The sequence below is a fragment of the Streptopelia decaocto genome (genome assembly GCF_964273445.1).
Source record: "Streptopelia decaocto genome assembly, chromosome: 5".
In the NCBI taxonomy this organism is placed as follows: Eukaryota; Metazoa; Chordata; class Aves; order Columbiformes; family Columbidae; genus Streptopelia; species Streptopelia decaocto.
In genome coordinates this window covers 10,234,378-10,250,162 of record NC_138659.1, presented here as the reverse complement: position 1 = coordinate 10,250,162, position 15,785 = coordinate 10,234,378, and the positions used below count along the sequence as shown (strand labels likewise).

The 15,785-nt window shown below is 44.6% G+C and overlaps 1 protein-coding gene across 8 annotated transcripts in view; it reads left to right on the top strand.

The window, feature by feature from the left end:
- Window positions 1-15,465, top strand: part of PDE4B (phosphodiesterase 4B) — a gene marked incomplete at its 5' end in the record, with an annotated part of 158,459 nt that extends 142,994 nt beyond the window's left edge. For all 8 annotated transcript variants that reach the window (XM_082053483.1, XM_082053485.1, XM_082053490.1 and 5 more), the window contains 9 exons: window positions 4,086-4,179; window positions 6,660-6,838; window positions 7,371-7,469; window positions 7,608-7,772; window positions 8,162-8,261; window positions 8,962-9,116; window positions 9,213-9,335; window positions 10,355-10,537; window positions 13,340-15,465. In XM_082053483.1, the coding sequence (XP_081909609.1) occupies window positions 4,086-4,179; window positions 6,660-6,838; window positions 7,371-7,469; window positions 7,608-7,772; window positions 8,162-8,261; window positions 8,962-9,116; window positions 9,213-9,335; window positions 10,355-10,537; window positions 13,340-13,705 (1,464 nt within the window). In that variant the 3' untranslated portion in view covers window positions 13,706-15,465. The remainder of the gene's footprint in view (window positions 1-4,085; window positions 4,180-6,659; window positions 6,839-7,370; window positions 7,470-7,607; window positions 7,773-8,161; window positions 8,262-8,961; window positions 9,117-9,212; window positions 9,336-10,354; window positions 10,538-13,339) is intronic.
- Window positions 15,466-15,785: the final 320 nt, after the last annotated feature.

Here is a 15,785-nt window from a genome sequence, read left to right as displayed (position 1 = left end):
GACTTTTGCAGTTACTTCAGAGCATGCAAAACAGGAAGACTCCAGGCGATGTGATGGCTTTTTCTCACACAACCCTCCAGATGGTTTTAGACCTCTGCGCCGTGCTGGGAGGGTCAGCTGCACCGCCATGTGTATCTGCTTATTCATAATTTCAGTTTGGGGCTTCATCTTATTTATGTTATCTGCACTCTTTTCATCAGTTGAATGTGTTAATTGTGTGGTCCTGTGGTCAGAGTTTGGGGTAGAGAGAAGGGAACCCCAAGCCCGTTTCCCGATTTTGCTTCTTTTTAAGGCAAAACCCGCTCAAGTCGGGGTGGGCATTCCCTCCCGTGCGCATCCTCGCGTGTACGCACGCGTATTCCTGCATGTGCCTCAGTTCCCGTCTTGTACGGTGAGGTTATCAGTGCTTATTTCCTTCGTTCAAGGCACCAAGATGATTATTAATTATGAAAATAACAGCACACGTCCCATTGTTGCTGATGGGCATTATCGTAATTGCCAAGCCAAGGGCCGCGCTGCGCTCCTGCTCGAGCTCTTTGAAGCTGCACCGCGTCTGTTTGCTTAATGGCAGAGCAGTTGGTATTTTCTCATTGGTAGCGTGCAATCTGTTTGTTTTACCCTTCGCTGTCAGATCGATTTAATGAAGGGATCGTTACAGAGGTTTGCACATGACATCAGGCATTGATCTGTGCGCAGGAGCAGCAACGTGCCTTCTCCCCGCAGGCAAATGGCAAAGCAGCTCGGATGTCGCTCCAGAGCATCCTCACATCAAGGGAAGCTCCGGAAAAATCCCAAATACCCTCCAGGAGCAGTGAAGATACTGCGATAACTAAGCGCACCGTCAGCATGCTGAACTGCGGTGTTTTTAAAAAGGGTATTGTGTTATTAAATAAACCCTGCTTAGGTGCCAGCATCATTCAGATGGTAAATTGCAATACATTTTTGCAAAGCATGTGGGTGTTCTCACAGCACCATGGGTGTCTCAGCTGGGTTGGGTGCCGATGCTCCTTTCAGCAGAGCTGTAATCCTGCTGTCTGCATTTATAAAAGGTTACTGATGAAAAGTCTGGAAAAGGGAGCAAGATTAAGGCTTTTGGAGGAGATGAAGGGGACGGAGTTCTGGTTAAAGATCAGATATGAGGATCCCAAGGTCTTTTATCTATCCGCATCTCTGCTGCAGATGGCTTGGGTGACCTTGTGGAGGCCATTTAATTGCTCCATGCCTCTGAAAAGGCAGCAGCTCCCCTTTGTGTACTGTCTGAAACCAGTTGTGAGGTAAAGGCATTTTTTTCAAATGTTTGTCCACCACTTGGGGTTATTTGTCTGAAAGGGGTGATTGTGTAGGAAACCCGACTGATTCAACGTCGCCGTTTGTGTGATCATCTGATTATGGTGTTTTTCCTTGGAAAGATAAAGGCCTCGATCCAGGGAAATGTTTCAGCACATGCTTCGCTGGCAGTCTGTGGGAGTGCTCACGTGTCTGGTGCTTGTGACCGGGGAAAATACGTCACCGTGAGGAACGATAAGGGGCACAGCTCTCCTCTCCTCCCACGGGCTTTCTCTCGCTTGGTTTTCACTCTTACCGCTGCTTGTTCTTCATCACTAAGTTTTCTCTTAGGAGTTTCAAAAAGCCTTTTGGTTGGCACAAAGTTGAGTGGAGACCCTGTGAGCCCCTGCCCATGACCCAGCGCTGTGGGATGCCCTCCTGGGCATCCAGCATCCTTCACATCCCTCTCTTGCCGGTATCCCTTGAGACGGCATCCTTCGCATCCCATTTCTGCCTGTATCCCGTGAGATGACACCATTCACATCCCATTTCTGCCTGTATCCCACAAGATGACACCCTTCACATCCCATTTCTGCCTGTATCCCATGAGACGACACCCTTCACGTCCCATTTCTGCCTGTATCCCATGAGATAACACCATTCACATCCCATTTCTGCCTGTATCCCACAAGATGACACCCTTCACATCCCATTTCTGCCTGTATCCCATGAGACGACATCCTTCACATCCCATTTCTGCCTGTATCCCCCAAGATGGCATCCTTCACATCCCATTTCTGCCTGTATCCCCCGAGACAGCATCCTTCACATCCCATTTCTGCCTGCATCCCACAAGACTACATCCTTCACATCCCTCTCTCGCCTGTATCCCACAGGGACACACATGACATCACAGCCTCATGACATCATGCCAGGAGAGGCCAATAAATAGCGTTTAACCAAGGCAGTCAGAGAAAGGAAATAATTTTAGAGCCAAGATTGCACTTTTCATGTCGCAGCCGGCGCCCACCAAGGACGTCCTGGAGCGGTGGCAGTGGCGCTGCCGCGGTGGCTCCTGGCTGGGATCTATATCACACACACAGCGCGATGGGCTTTGCTTTTGATTCTGTGCTAAAGGGAAAGCTATAGCTTCCTAAGAAAGTGATTGCATTTCAGTTTAAAGTAAAAAAATAATGACTGAATCTCAAAATTTAGATTGTCAATATAATCTTGTAAGAAAGAATTTATTAAAATCTTACACTGAGATTGTGGACTGACATTACAGATCTAAGGTTATCACTGGTTTATACCTTTTACTGGAAAGGTAAAAGGTACCAGTTTGTAAAGGTACATTTTGTTACATTGCCTCATTTTGCCCTTTAGGGGAAGAAATTTATGTTCACACTGAAAATGGAAAAAAAATATGCTTGTAAAAATCCATACATGAATACCTGGTTTGAAAATCCTCAGTCTCTGTAATGAAGATGATTTAAAAAAAAAAAAAAAAAGCAGAAATGGGGTAAGACTACTGCCTACTTTTGGCTTATTTAGATATGCACAGAGTTTCCTCCATTTTAATCTCCCTTATAAAAAGATGGCTGTGTTACTCAAGCTGGCAACCCCTCAGAAAGCAGCATCATTTTTTTGTCGTGCGGCTCAGCTGAGCGAGGCTGATGCGGAGCGGGGACCCCCCTCAGCCACCCCGGCAACCAGGACGATTCATAATTCATAAGCGCTTCCAGCTGAATCCCCTCGGATTAGTTCTCCTTTCTTCGTGCAAGCCCTGATTTCATTATTCTCTCCTGCGAGCAAATACACCCACGTTCAGCCCTCTGCAAGGATGCTGTGCCAAGCTGGGCTTTGTCTGGGATTAGCAAACGCCGGGTTTTTGGGGGATCGCTGCCTTTGAACGCTGTTTTTTTGGTTGTTGGCGGGGAAGGGGGGTGCCCGTGTGCCCGAGGAGCTGCTCTCCTGCCTGACCAGCGATTTCTCCGGGAGGATTTGCGGACGGTGCTGTGCAGTTTTCCAAAATGCCTGAGGCAAACTATTTGTTATCTGTGTCTTGGGGTTACATTAAGGTGGGTTTAAAACCTTAAGGTTTATAAATGACTGGGTTTTGTGCTGTGTTGCTTGGATTAAACCTCTGTAAGGAAAACGTGCTTTTTAAATGGTTATTTACATGTACTGTATGGCAAGAGATAAACATATCTGTGTAGCATGCATGCAACATATATGCATGTACATTTTTTTTATCCTTTGAGAATGATGCAGCAATGAAAATGTGTTATTAGAAAATTAGGAGGATCATTGCATTTATATCTGGGTGAAGAAATGCTTGACTCCTACATTTTACTGTAATGATCCAAGCAGATCTTCAGCTTTATGGCATATTTCTCCTCGGTTCTGATCTGAACATATACTATTGTCTTTTTCTTGCATAATTCAAAATGGAGCGAACTTAGAAAATTCAAGAACAGGAGAAGGTTATAGGCTGTGAAATTTAAAACCAATACAAGAATTTGATCTTTCAAGGAGATTGCCTGAAATGTTATCTCTCATTTGTTACAGTAAAAACTAATATGCATCTTTAAAGGATATTAATTTTGAAGTTTAGTGTACTGAAAAGAAATATCTAGTCATGATGACACTGAACAGTGTCTGAATGAAACCATATGTCGCTGACTCTGTTCCAAATACCTCCTTAATTTTCATTTTAGCATCTTCTTTGTGGACTTGCTTGTGCTACAGTTGGAGCTGGGTGAATTGGGAAAAGCAGTCAGAAAAATGCCATCTTTGTGTGTGTTCTCTTCCCCTCGCAGTTCAAGAGGATGCTGAACCGGGAGCTGACACACCTCTCCGAGATGAGCCGCTCTGGCAACCAGGTGTCCGAGTACATCTCCAACACTTTCCTGGGTAAGGTGACTCAAAAATAACAATTAATAGCAGCCTAATACCCACTGGTCGATGCTTGCACCCAGTTCTCCTTCGGGGCAGAGCATTATTTAAATGTTTTGGTTTTTCACTTTCAAAATGGATATGAGGAGGGAAATAATGCAGTGTTTGAATAAGTCTACCCACAGAAGAATTCCTTCTCCAAATCAAAAGATTTTTCTGTTTGCATCAAATTGAGTTATTGGGACCTGCATTATGCAATATTTGATTTTTTGATTTTTGTGTTGACCTTACGTAAAGGACAAAGTCACACAAGCCTGGCTGCACACTCTCATCTTTGCAACTGCTGCCTCTCCCAGCTGCATCTTCACCCTTCAGGTTCAGCCCAGAGATTTTATAGATTACTTTGTGTGTCTTGGTTCATTTTGCACTGGAAGTCAGAATGAAGAGTAAAGAGAATATTTTGCATTTCATTAATTTTGTTGGAGCTCATAGGACTACTGCCATGAATTCATCCCCTCTGTTTACAAAATATATTTGCTATGCAAAATACAATTTTCTGAGTTTTTAAGCAGCTTAGAATTTGTGAGCATTTGCATATAAAACAAAGCTTAGCAGAGGACCCTCACACATGTATCTCTTGAGTCCAACAGCTTCAAATGCTGAGTGTCCGTGGGATGCCGGAGCTCGTGGGGAACTCGCGCCCTGCGGTTAAGATGGCCCAGAATGCACTCACGGTTATGACACACCATTATTTCCATTAAGGGATTTAAAAGTGATTTCAATAGCCAGTTGCAACTGGAACTACCGCGTGTATTTAGGACACATCACATCATTAATAAGCTGTGGAAGTCTGGAGTTGCTTTGTGGGAATCCGCTCGCCCTGTCTTATCGCTCAGCTTCATCGTGACATCCAGGACATGAATTAATGTGGACCGAAGATAAAACTAATAAACCACACATACACTCGAGTTAGTGGAGCCTGGATACAGGCAGTCTTGTTCATTCCTGTTCTGTGACAGTGACGTCCTTGCCGTTTTGGGGCACTTTGAGGGACACTCAGCCACTTCAGGCCATGTTAATCCTGAGTAGTTCAGGCTCTCCAGATCAGGCCAGGTTGCAACTTGGTTGCTCAGATTAGAAAGAAATGAGTAAAGCTTTTAAAATGATCTTAAAGCTTTTTTTAGAAAGTCATGCTGTTGCATTTTTATGAATTAGTTTTTTTGCCCCTAAAATTTGGTTTAAAAATCAAAAGAACATGCAAGATAACAGGAGTTTACCACTGAAGTTGAAACAAAATAAAAAAAGAACTGTGTGGATAGAATAAAATTGATCATTTATCTCCAAAGAGTGATTGCAAGATTGGGGTAACTTACAGATATTAAACCCGGATCATGTTGCTTCATTCGGTCTATTGACTTTTTTAACTGAGCTGAGGAAGACACCAAGGAGTGGGGCCAGTCCTGCAGTCACCGTTTGGTCGCTGAGCACAAGGACACCGGTTTCCAGCAAAAACCCACGAGGGAAACACCCACTGATGTCAGCTTGGCTGTTGCTGTGAATAATGGCTTCCCTCTTAATTGCCGTGCTGCAGCCACACTGGTCGTTCTTATTTCAGAGATTTTTAATTAAGTCAAGGCAAAAGTAACTAATGCCTGGATGCCTTGTCCCTCCAGAGGTCCTCAGAGATACAAAGGTGCAAAGAGATTATAGTTGCCTTTTCTAACAGTTCATGACACTTAGTGTGAAAGTAATGAGCCACTGTATCTCCATTTTAATGCAGCAAATAAATCAGTTGTAGAGGCAGTAAGTAGCATATGTAGACAGATTTATTTATTAAACACATCTCCACAGCCAAGTTTTGCCCCATTAGGTGCCTACTTGTTGTGCCCCAATATTGTTGCTATCTCTGAGCATGACAACAGAAACACAGCCCGTGTGTTGTATGTTATTCTATATTTTGTAAAGGGCAAACCTTTAATAAATTAAATCAGTGACACCAATTTGTTATTGGATTGGTGTTTTAAGAGCAGGAGGTGTGGAGATGGGTTTTGCCCTAATAAGTATCAGTAGAGTGAATGTGAAAATATATGCTTATATACTTTATTGAAGAAAAATGTGTTGTTTGAATATATATTTTATTTTCCTGAAAATAAGTAATAAAAATTGAGATCTGGCCGTAAGCAGAACCTGGAGCTCCTAGGCATGAGCTGCTTCCCCAGGCGATGCAGCTTGGACCTGGCTGCAATGGGAGCAGCCTGGTTCTTCGTGTCCCAGCAGCGCTCAGTGGGAAGGTTCCATCTTGGTTATGTGACCTTTTTTGTTTAGATTTTGGTTCAGTTCGGTCCTAAAATTAGAGAAGGCTCCTGGCAGAAACACTTGGGTTTGAACTGGTGTGCAGAGCCACTTAATCAGCAAAGCTACAAGTTGATCTGGGGCGGGATGTGATGGGTGCTCGCACTGCAAATGATGTTGACTCATTTCACCCTTATTTGTTACAGACAAGCAGAATGATGTGGAGATTCCTTCTCCCACCCAGAAGGACAGAGAGAAGAAGAAAAAACAGCAGCTCATGACACAGATCAGTGGAGTGAAAAAATTAATGCATAGCTCGAGCTTAAACAACACCAGCATCTCACGGTTTGGTGTGAAAACAGAAAAGGAAGACCATCTGGCCAAGGTACGACAGATTCTTGCAGTTCTGGGAGAATCGGTGTTATCTGGAAGTGGGGGATGGACTGGTGGGATGTGGCCATTACAAATGCTGTAATTAATGGTACCAGACCCTAACAGAATATTCTCATGTCCATAAATTCATTGACAATGTCCCTAAAATGATGCAAAACTGGAACGAAGGCTGAGGAGACTAATTATCAACACAGTCTAACAGTGCTACATCCAGCAAACTGGCTGTCGGGCCTTTGTCCCTGGTAGGGGTGTTTTTTCTTGCTACCTGGGAACACACATCACAAATAATTCCCCTGCCACACAGAGAAGTGTCGTCTCCTTGTGCAGGTGCTTTGGCATCAGCCCTTCACAGTTACTCTGTGTTCATGTACTTTATTAAGTCTGTGTGTTCGTGCACTAACATAATGAAGATTGAATTTGCATCTTTTTAAGCTTTTAGAAAATGCAAAAGACACGGTGTGAGTGATAAATGCAGAATTGTCTTGAAAAGTGTTGTAACTGTACTCTTTTTGTCCTTTCAAAAGGAACTGGAAGATCTGAACAAGTGGGGGCTCAACATATTTAACGTTGCAAGGTATTCCCACAACAGGCCTCTCACCTGCATCATGTACGCTATATTTCAGGTTAGTGATTTGCTGATTAAATTTGCTCTTCTTTTACACCACTGTTTTAGTTTCTAATTACTTTCTGTTTTGTCGCCTTCTACCATCTGACATCCTTATTTGATGCATGCATGTGTGCTTGTACCGTTCATTATACAGGAGCGAGATCTGCTGAAAACATTCAAGATCTCGTCGGACACTTTTGTCACGTACATGATGACGCTGGAAGATCACTACCACTCGGACGTCGCCTACCACAACAGCCTCCACGCCGCCGACGTTGCCCAGTCCACACATGTTCTGCTCTCGACCCCCGCGCTGGATGTGAGTTCCCTAGTTTGAGCTCAGTGCTTTGTGTTTTAATGTGGGATGATGGCTTAAAGACATCACACTGCCTATGTGAACGTTGATAAAAAACCCTCAAGCTGACTCAGTAACCCTCAGACTTGCAAAAAGCAGCTGTCTGCTCTTCCAAGGGCTCAGTTTTCTGCCAGGGAAATCACCATGAAGAAATTTCAGCAGCGGCTTTGCCCGGAATCTCTGGTTCATCTTAAAGAGCACATGCTGCTTGTAGGCCTTTCTTCTGAGTAAATGTCTTGTCCTCGGAAAACTAATTTTAAAAGCACAATTTGTTTCTCTGAATCAAGCCTTTTGAACTGTTGAGAGATAAAACATAGGGACTTTTCTGACAAATTCCTTTTTTTCCTTCCTAGGCTGTCTTCACTGATTTGGAAATCCTTGCTGCGATTTTTGCAGCTGCAATTCATGATGTGGATCACCCCGGGGTCTCCAATCAATTTCTTATTAATACAAGTGAGTTTTGTTTCAAATACAATAATAATTCCATCTGCAAACTTGGAAACTAATGGAAATACATTTTCCATTACAGTGAGGTCAGAAATTATGACTTTCAGATTGAATTGCTTTCTCAAAATATTGTGCAGTAAACTAGGCATTTTGAAATAAAGCAGTAATTAAAATGAAATTCCTATCAGAGAAAGCTATTGTACAATTTGCAAAACGCCCTTGAATCTTGTGAATATTACAACTTGTTAACGCATAATAATTCTTCCAGTCCTGAGTGCAAATTTTTTCATTAATGTAAGATAAATAATGCTATTGTTATTGACAACGATAAAGCTAAATATTGTGGTTCATATTGTGTTCTGCAACAGGCTAAGTATGTATCTTGATTCCAAAATATGAGTATTGTTCTTTTTTGGAAAGTGCGTTTGCAGGATTCATGCTTTCTGTCGTCAGTGATTCTGAAGCCCGTCCCTAAGTCAACCGAGTGCTATTTTGTTCGTTAGAACTGAGCAGAGGGCTGTTTATATTACATACATATGTGCTCAGATTAGAAAACCACACGCTCTTGGCACACATGAAACAAAAAAATACATTTTTTCCCAATTTATTGCATACAGATAAACATTTCAGTACCCAGGACAAGCGTTTGCTTTTTGAAATCACACATTTCCCACACTGGAGTCACATCTTGGTGTTGTTTTGCTAGATTCCGAACTAGCCCTGATGTACAACGACGAATCCGTCTTGGAGAACCACCACCTGGCTGTGGGTTTCAAACTGCTCCAGGAGGAGCACTGCGACATCTTCCAGAACCTGACCAAGAAACAGCGGCAGACGCTCAGGAAGATGGTGATTGACATGGTATGGACTGTGCACACACCACTCCTCTTCTGAGACAAAAAACTGGTTTCTTTGTGTGGTTTCCTGTACTGAGATCCTGTTTTCACTTCTCTAAAGGTATTGGCGACAGATATGTCCAAGCACATGAGTCTGTTAGCGGATCTGAAGACTATGGTGGAAACCAAGAAGGTGACCAGTTCGGGAGTCCTCCTTCTGGACAACTACACAGACAGAATACAGGTACGTCAGCCATGTGCCCTGGATTTGGGGTATTTGGTCAGGATTCAAGAAACCACACTCTTGTTTTTACTGTGGCTTTTAAATGGGTCATATATGGAAGCTACTGACCTAAATTTTCAGCAACCTTTTTCTTCTGTTCTGCACCACAAAGAGGTACAAGGTGGTCCCATACATTTTAGATGAAGGGGATTGTGTTTTGAACACTTAAAGCGTGGAACTGCAAATGCGCATTCTTCTGAAGTTAACCTCTAAGGCTGAGTTTTGGAGAGCTCACAAATTTCCTCGCTGCTTTCTCCCATTTGTTTCTCATGTCAAAAAAGTCTTGCGAGACTGCAAGAATTTAATTTGTAACTCCACACCCAAAACAACTCTCTCACTGAGCTGAAATTAGTGATGTGCAGTCTGTTCCCTATATAATCTAATCCTTGATTTATAGAAATGACAGAGCAATCCTGGAACAGGGATACGGAGTTGGTAGGACAAGAGACATCCTGATCTTCTCTCCACTTTGATGGCCAACTTCTTAGGAACAGTCTCATGGGAAGGCTCTCCTTACATTTTTATTTAAGACCGCTGATGTTAAAACAGGTCTCTCTATTGGTGCCGAAATCCTTGTGGCCACAGTTAGTCAGGCACATTTTTTGTGTGTGTAGAAGGGATATTACTCATTTAATAAAGTAGGAGCGTTTAACCATCTGAGAGCATATGGAAGTAAATTATGAATGGTGGGAAGCACCTGCATTCAAAAACAAACCTATATGATGTAATTAACATTGCCACAACTGCACCCCGTGTAAATAATGAGTTGTCTGAAAAACATACAGCACGTTTTACTTTTGAAGCAGACCATAGCAGCTCGTCTCATATACGGAGACGTTCTGATGTTAATATTTTTATAGGCTGTTGCATAATCAAAGAGTCTTGTGGTTAAATGTTCTGAATTAAGCAAGCAGATACAGCTTGAAACCATCCTCTTTTTCCATTTGATTTTATGAGTTTTCTGATTAATGTAATTGCAGGTTCTCCGAAATATGGTACATTGTGCGGACTTGAGTAATCCCACAAAGTCTCTGGAGCTGTACCGGCAGTGGACGGACAGGATCATGGAGGAGTTCTTCCAGCAGGGAGACAAAGAGCGAGAAAGAGGGATGGAAATCAGCCCGATGTGCGACAAACACACGGCGTCAGTGGAAAAATCACAGGTAATTGGCCGCAAGCTGCATTTTTGTACTGCCTGAGCTTGTGTTTTTAAAGCGGAGACAAAATGCATCTGCTTTCTCTAGCGCAATTAGGCAAGCAGCCAGCTGTTCAGAGGGTTGGTTCTGATTGCCCCTGACATCCAGCTGTGCCTGGAGCTCACATACACTGCCGAGGCCGTTCTGACTCCGTTATGTGCCCCTCGGCGTCTCCTCATTTCCAAACGCGTGTTCATCTTGCCCTGTTTGTGTCCCAGTTTCCAGAGCGAGTTGCTTTCCTTTTATTCGCCGGGCTTGAAAAATGCAGTTCTGATCTCCCCTTCCTCCTGCCGGGTCTCCTGCCTCCTCACCCTCCAGCCTCCTCAGTTAGCACCTCCAGCCCCTCCTGACATCATACCCCGTGCTAGGCACATACAGCAACGTCAGCCCCATCGTCCGGTGGGGCTGGGAGCTTCTCCCAGCCGAGATCCACTTCAGGACACTGGAAAAATCTGGATGTCGGTCGTTTTTCGGCCTCACGCAGCACGGTTTTACAGTGCACAGTGTGGCCGGTTATATTAGAGGTCTGATGGAGCTGCTGGCTGCTGGGTGAGGTCAAAGAAATATTTATTTGTCAATACAAACCTTAAAAGGAGCTGGATATGTGGGTTTTGGTGGGTTTTTTTTTTTTTTGAGATTAACTGGCTCATCCCTAGTTCTGATTCATAGATTAAATGGTTTCAAGGTCAGATTTTGTTCTGACCTGTGTAGCACAGGCCGTAAAATTTCACCGGGTTAGTCTGTAATGAAGCCGGTAATTTATGTTTGCCTAAACATATTCCAATCTTTATATAATGGTGTCTTGGTTGTTGTTTTTAAATGACTCGAGCAAGTCATCATCGAGGTTTTTCAGCTTGAATAAGTAACAAAATTGATGATAATTATTTCCAAATGTCCTCTTGGGCTAAGCCAAGTGGTTTCAAAATTATTCACTCAACCGCATGGTGATTTTGTTGGAAAAATCTGTCTTATTTGTTAACCTAACAAGAAATGAATCCTTTGGCCAGGCTTGGCTAGAAAATGCCCATGCTCCGCGTGTGAGCTCCAATTAATTTTTTGTTTCAAATACACACTTCACAGAGGTTTCAAAATGGCTTTTTTGCTAAGCAAAAGGAACAGGAATGGCACAAAATGGCCACCACCGAAATCCTACCTAATCCTACAAAGGGAGGTGACATGGCCAGTCTGGAGTGACACAGAGACCTGATGGGAGAATGGTGTGCACGTTATCTCAAAGCTCCATGTGTTAACTCTTTACATCAAAATATTTTTAAGATCAGTGCTGAGCTACCTGGCCAGAGATTTGGGGTGACTATTTAAAGAAAAAATGACTTTGTTCCAAAGTGACCGATCTCTGGCTATTGGTGCTGTACAGCCCTTGAGCGATTTGGGTGGCGGTGAAGCCATCAGCCATAACCATACAGAATTCCTTTTTTTCACTTTAAAAGTGCTCTGAAACATGTGCTGCAGGAAATTTTCATCACCTTTTTGTTCAGGCTGCCTCACCAGTATGTTACAATTGAATGTTAATGGTTCTATTGACATCCTGTTGTGTCTGAAGGAGGCATGTGTGACTTCCAAAGCAAACATCTGCACGTTGGGTCTGGCCCCTTGGAGAGCCATTTTCCTGCTGCACAGAAATGTTGTCCAGCGGAGTGAGGAGAGCAGTGACACATTCTGCCAAGACGGAAGAATTTCAATCCTCTTTATGGCCATTCAGTTTTCTCCATCCTGGACGTACGTCCTCTTAGTCAGACAATTGAAAAATGATTTAGCTCAGAGCTTACACGCCAGCCGGCGGAAGGACTGACGGACTTGGCCGCAACCCTCACTCTTTCCACCACTGGCACGTCACTCTGTGGATGGAGTCGGGCAGCACTGGGAGCACTGGTGCTTCCACATCAGTACTCTGGGGTAACGGCAGAGCTGCCATAAATCACAGAATCACAGGATGGTTTGTGTTGAAGGGACCTTCCCAGCTCCCCCAGTGCCACCCCTGCCATGAGCAGGGACATCTTCACCAGCTCAGGTTGCTCAGAGCCCCGTCCAGCCTGGCCTGGGATGTCTCCAGGGATGGTTCATCCACCACCTCTCTGCCCAACCTGGGACAGGCTCTCACCACCCTTGGAGGCAACAATTTCTTCCTCATGTCCAGCCTGAATCTCCCTTCCTTTAGTTTAAAACCGTCACCCCATGTCCTATCAATAATAATAAATTATATATAATTTATAAACAAATAATAACAAATAAATAGTAATAAATGCAGCAGCCCTGTTTGCAGTCACCAGGAATCCTGTCTGAGAGACAGCAAAGGTTCTCAGTGCTTTGGGCAGAGGCCGCGATCCTCTACAACATCTCTGCACTAGCGCTGGTAGGAGCCACCCCCCGATGGGACGGTCTGTCTAAAGAGCGATGGCGTTAGCCCGCCTTCTGCAGGGCAGGGCTTGGTCCTCTGGTCAGGAAGGGACATCCACAGGGATATTTAAATCACCCATGCAGCCAGGGATGGGATCGGCAGCTCCATCACTGAGTTTCCACGTGGCTCCTGCTTTCGGTTGAACTTCATCCAATGTTTGATTTTGGACAAGATGACAACCTAGTCCAATGTTGTAGGTGCAGCTTTGGATATCTGATGGTTACATCTGCAATTAGACTGTGCTGCTTTGGGTATTTTGCTTATAAAAATCACGTATTAACAAAATTTGAGCTTTTTAGACACCTGTCTGCTCCTGGCCGTTCCCTAAACATGCCTGTTCCTTTGTTCCTCAGGTGGGATTCATCGATTACATCGTCCACCCGCTCTGGGAGACGTGGGCTGACCTGGTGCAGCCTGACGCCCAGGACATCCTGGACACGCTGGAGGACAACAGGAACTGGTACCAGAGCATGATCCCTCAGAGCCCGTCCCCTCCGCTGGAGGAGCGCGGCCGGGACTGCCAGGGCCTGATGGAGAAGTTCCAGTTCGAACTGACGCTGGAGGAGGAGGATTCGGACGGGCCGGAGAAGGACAGCGAGGGCATCGGCTACTTCAGCAATACAAAGACACTCTGTGTGGCCAAGCCGGGGGAAGAGGATTCGCAGAGGGAGGCCAACATCGAAATTGTGACAGAAGATACATCTCCTGTGGACACATAATGTCCTGCTACCCGTGTGAGTGGATTTTCGACGCTTGACGAGCATGCAAGCAGCCTGACGGACCTGCCTGCAGCCGGGGCTGCGGCCTGTGCCCAACATTGGCCGAAAGATCTTCCCAGCTACTTGAGAGTGGAGTCGGGGTGAGAGATCGTGTGCTGAATGATTGATTGCTCAGGAAATTAACAGGTGATTTACATTGCGGTTTAATTGAGCCTTGTCAGCTAAGCGCATGGTGTTGTCCTGGAGCTGGCATGGGTCGTGACTGAAGAGAAAGCGACACACAACTGAGAGATTTTATACTGTTAGTTTTGGAATTTATACCAGTTATTCTGATAGAAACTACTGATTAATAACTCTCCATGTAAAACCTGTCCACCTGACCACCTGTCTGCAGACCTGTGTGCCTTCTTTGTAAACACTTTCATGTCTTTTCCAGAGTCTCTTAATTCAATACACGGGGTTTAGTATAAAAAGCGACACAAAGTATTTCAAAATTGACAGATACTTTTTTGATTCTTCCTGTTACAAGAAGCAGTCTTCCTTTTTTTCATGGGCAATACCTGTCACTTTATTGCAGTTAATCACTTTTACAGACTAAACAGAAGGGAAACCCTCTGTTTTGTATTACCGCACCTTTAACCATCTCCTTAATACACCCCGGGTGACCCGTTTAAAGTCACTTCGTGCACCATCTCTGTTTGCTTGCTATAGGAATAACAGTATTTTTTCCTCCACGGGGTTTGATTTTTGTCGTGCGCAGGCTGGAGGGTGGCTGGTTTCCGTGGCACAGCGCAGTACGTACATCTATGGGTCAGCAGTACGTACATCTATGGGTCAGCAGGACGTACATCTGTAGGTCAGCAGTACGTACATCTATAGGTAAGCGTGATCAGGCAGCGTGAGGCGCGTTCCCCCTCGGTGGAAGTTGCACGCTCGGATATTTGTGTTTTTTTCTCGCCTATTGTTCACGTTTCCTCCATTTCAGTCCACTGTCCTCCTCCTGCACTGCCTCGAGCTCTAACACCTCCATTACTGTTTATAACAGTGTATTTATTACATAATGTATATACTGTAATGTTTTGTAAGTTATTAATTTATATGAATTAACATTACCTGTCGGCGGTGATGTTAATTGTGTAGAAAACTCGGAATAAGAGTTGCCTTTTTTTCTTGTAACCTTTTGTATTGCATAAAATACGAGAACCTGAACATAGCTGAAGAGACAGACGCAACCCAGGACGGGCATTGGGGTGGCAGCCGCCCGGGGGGTTCGTCTTCACGGCGAACTGGGGGGGACGGGACCCCAGGGCAGCGGGTGAGTGGTTGGAAGTGCTGAAAACATAGAGGGGGGGGAACAAAAGAATATAAACCCCCGTGAATGGGCCGGCTTTTAAATGTCACGTTCCAATTTCTGAACAACCCAATGTGAATTTCTATAACCAAAATGTGAACTGATGTAATAATTGTGCTGTGAAACTTCTTCTGACAAAGCTTGTCCGGCATCGTGAGCGGTGTCAATCTCAGTTTGTAAAATATGTTTCAAGCTTTTGGTCCAACTTGTGACTAACTAGTTAATGAAAATAGCACAGTTGTGCATGATCAATGGGTTTGTATGTCTGTTGAACACTGCATTGTTCCAGGTGGTTATTTTATTGTTTCCAAAAAGTTTCACACAATGTATGTTATAGTATTATATATTGTGTTCAGATGCATTCTTAAGAGATTTTTATATGAAGTGAATAAACGAAAGCATGACCCTGCCCGCTGCTCTTCGTGATGCTGCTTTTAACAGGCCGGTGTGTGCGGTATCTGGGGCGACGGTGGCGGCGCTCGGCTGAATATCCCGTGGCCGAAACCCACCGGGCACGTGGATCCCACCGGCACGTGTTCCGAAGGGGAGGAGAAGGGCGAGCGTGGGCGGAGGGCACGGCCGCCCGGCCGGCGAGACCTTGGCCTTCCTGCGCAGGGCCGGGGCCGGTGGCAGCGGCGACAGGAAGGCGACGCAGACAGGAAGGCGATGGCCGCGGCCTCTGCTTTCATGTCCCGGCCTGACCCAAAACAACTGGTTTTCCAGTAAAAA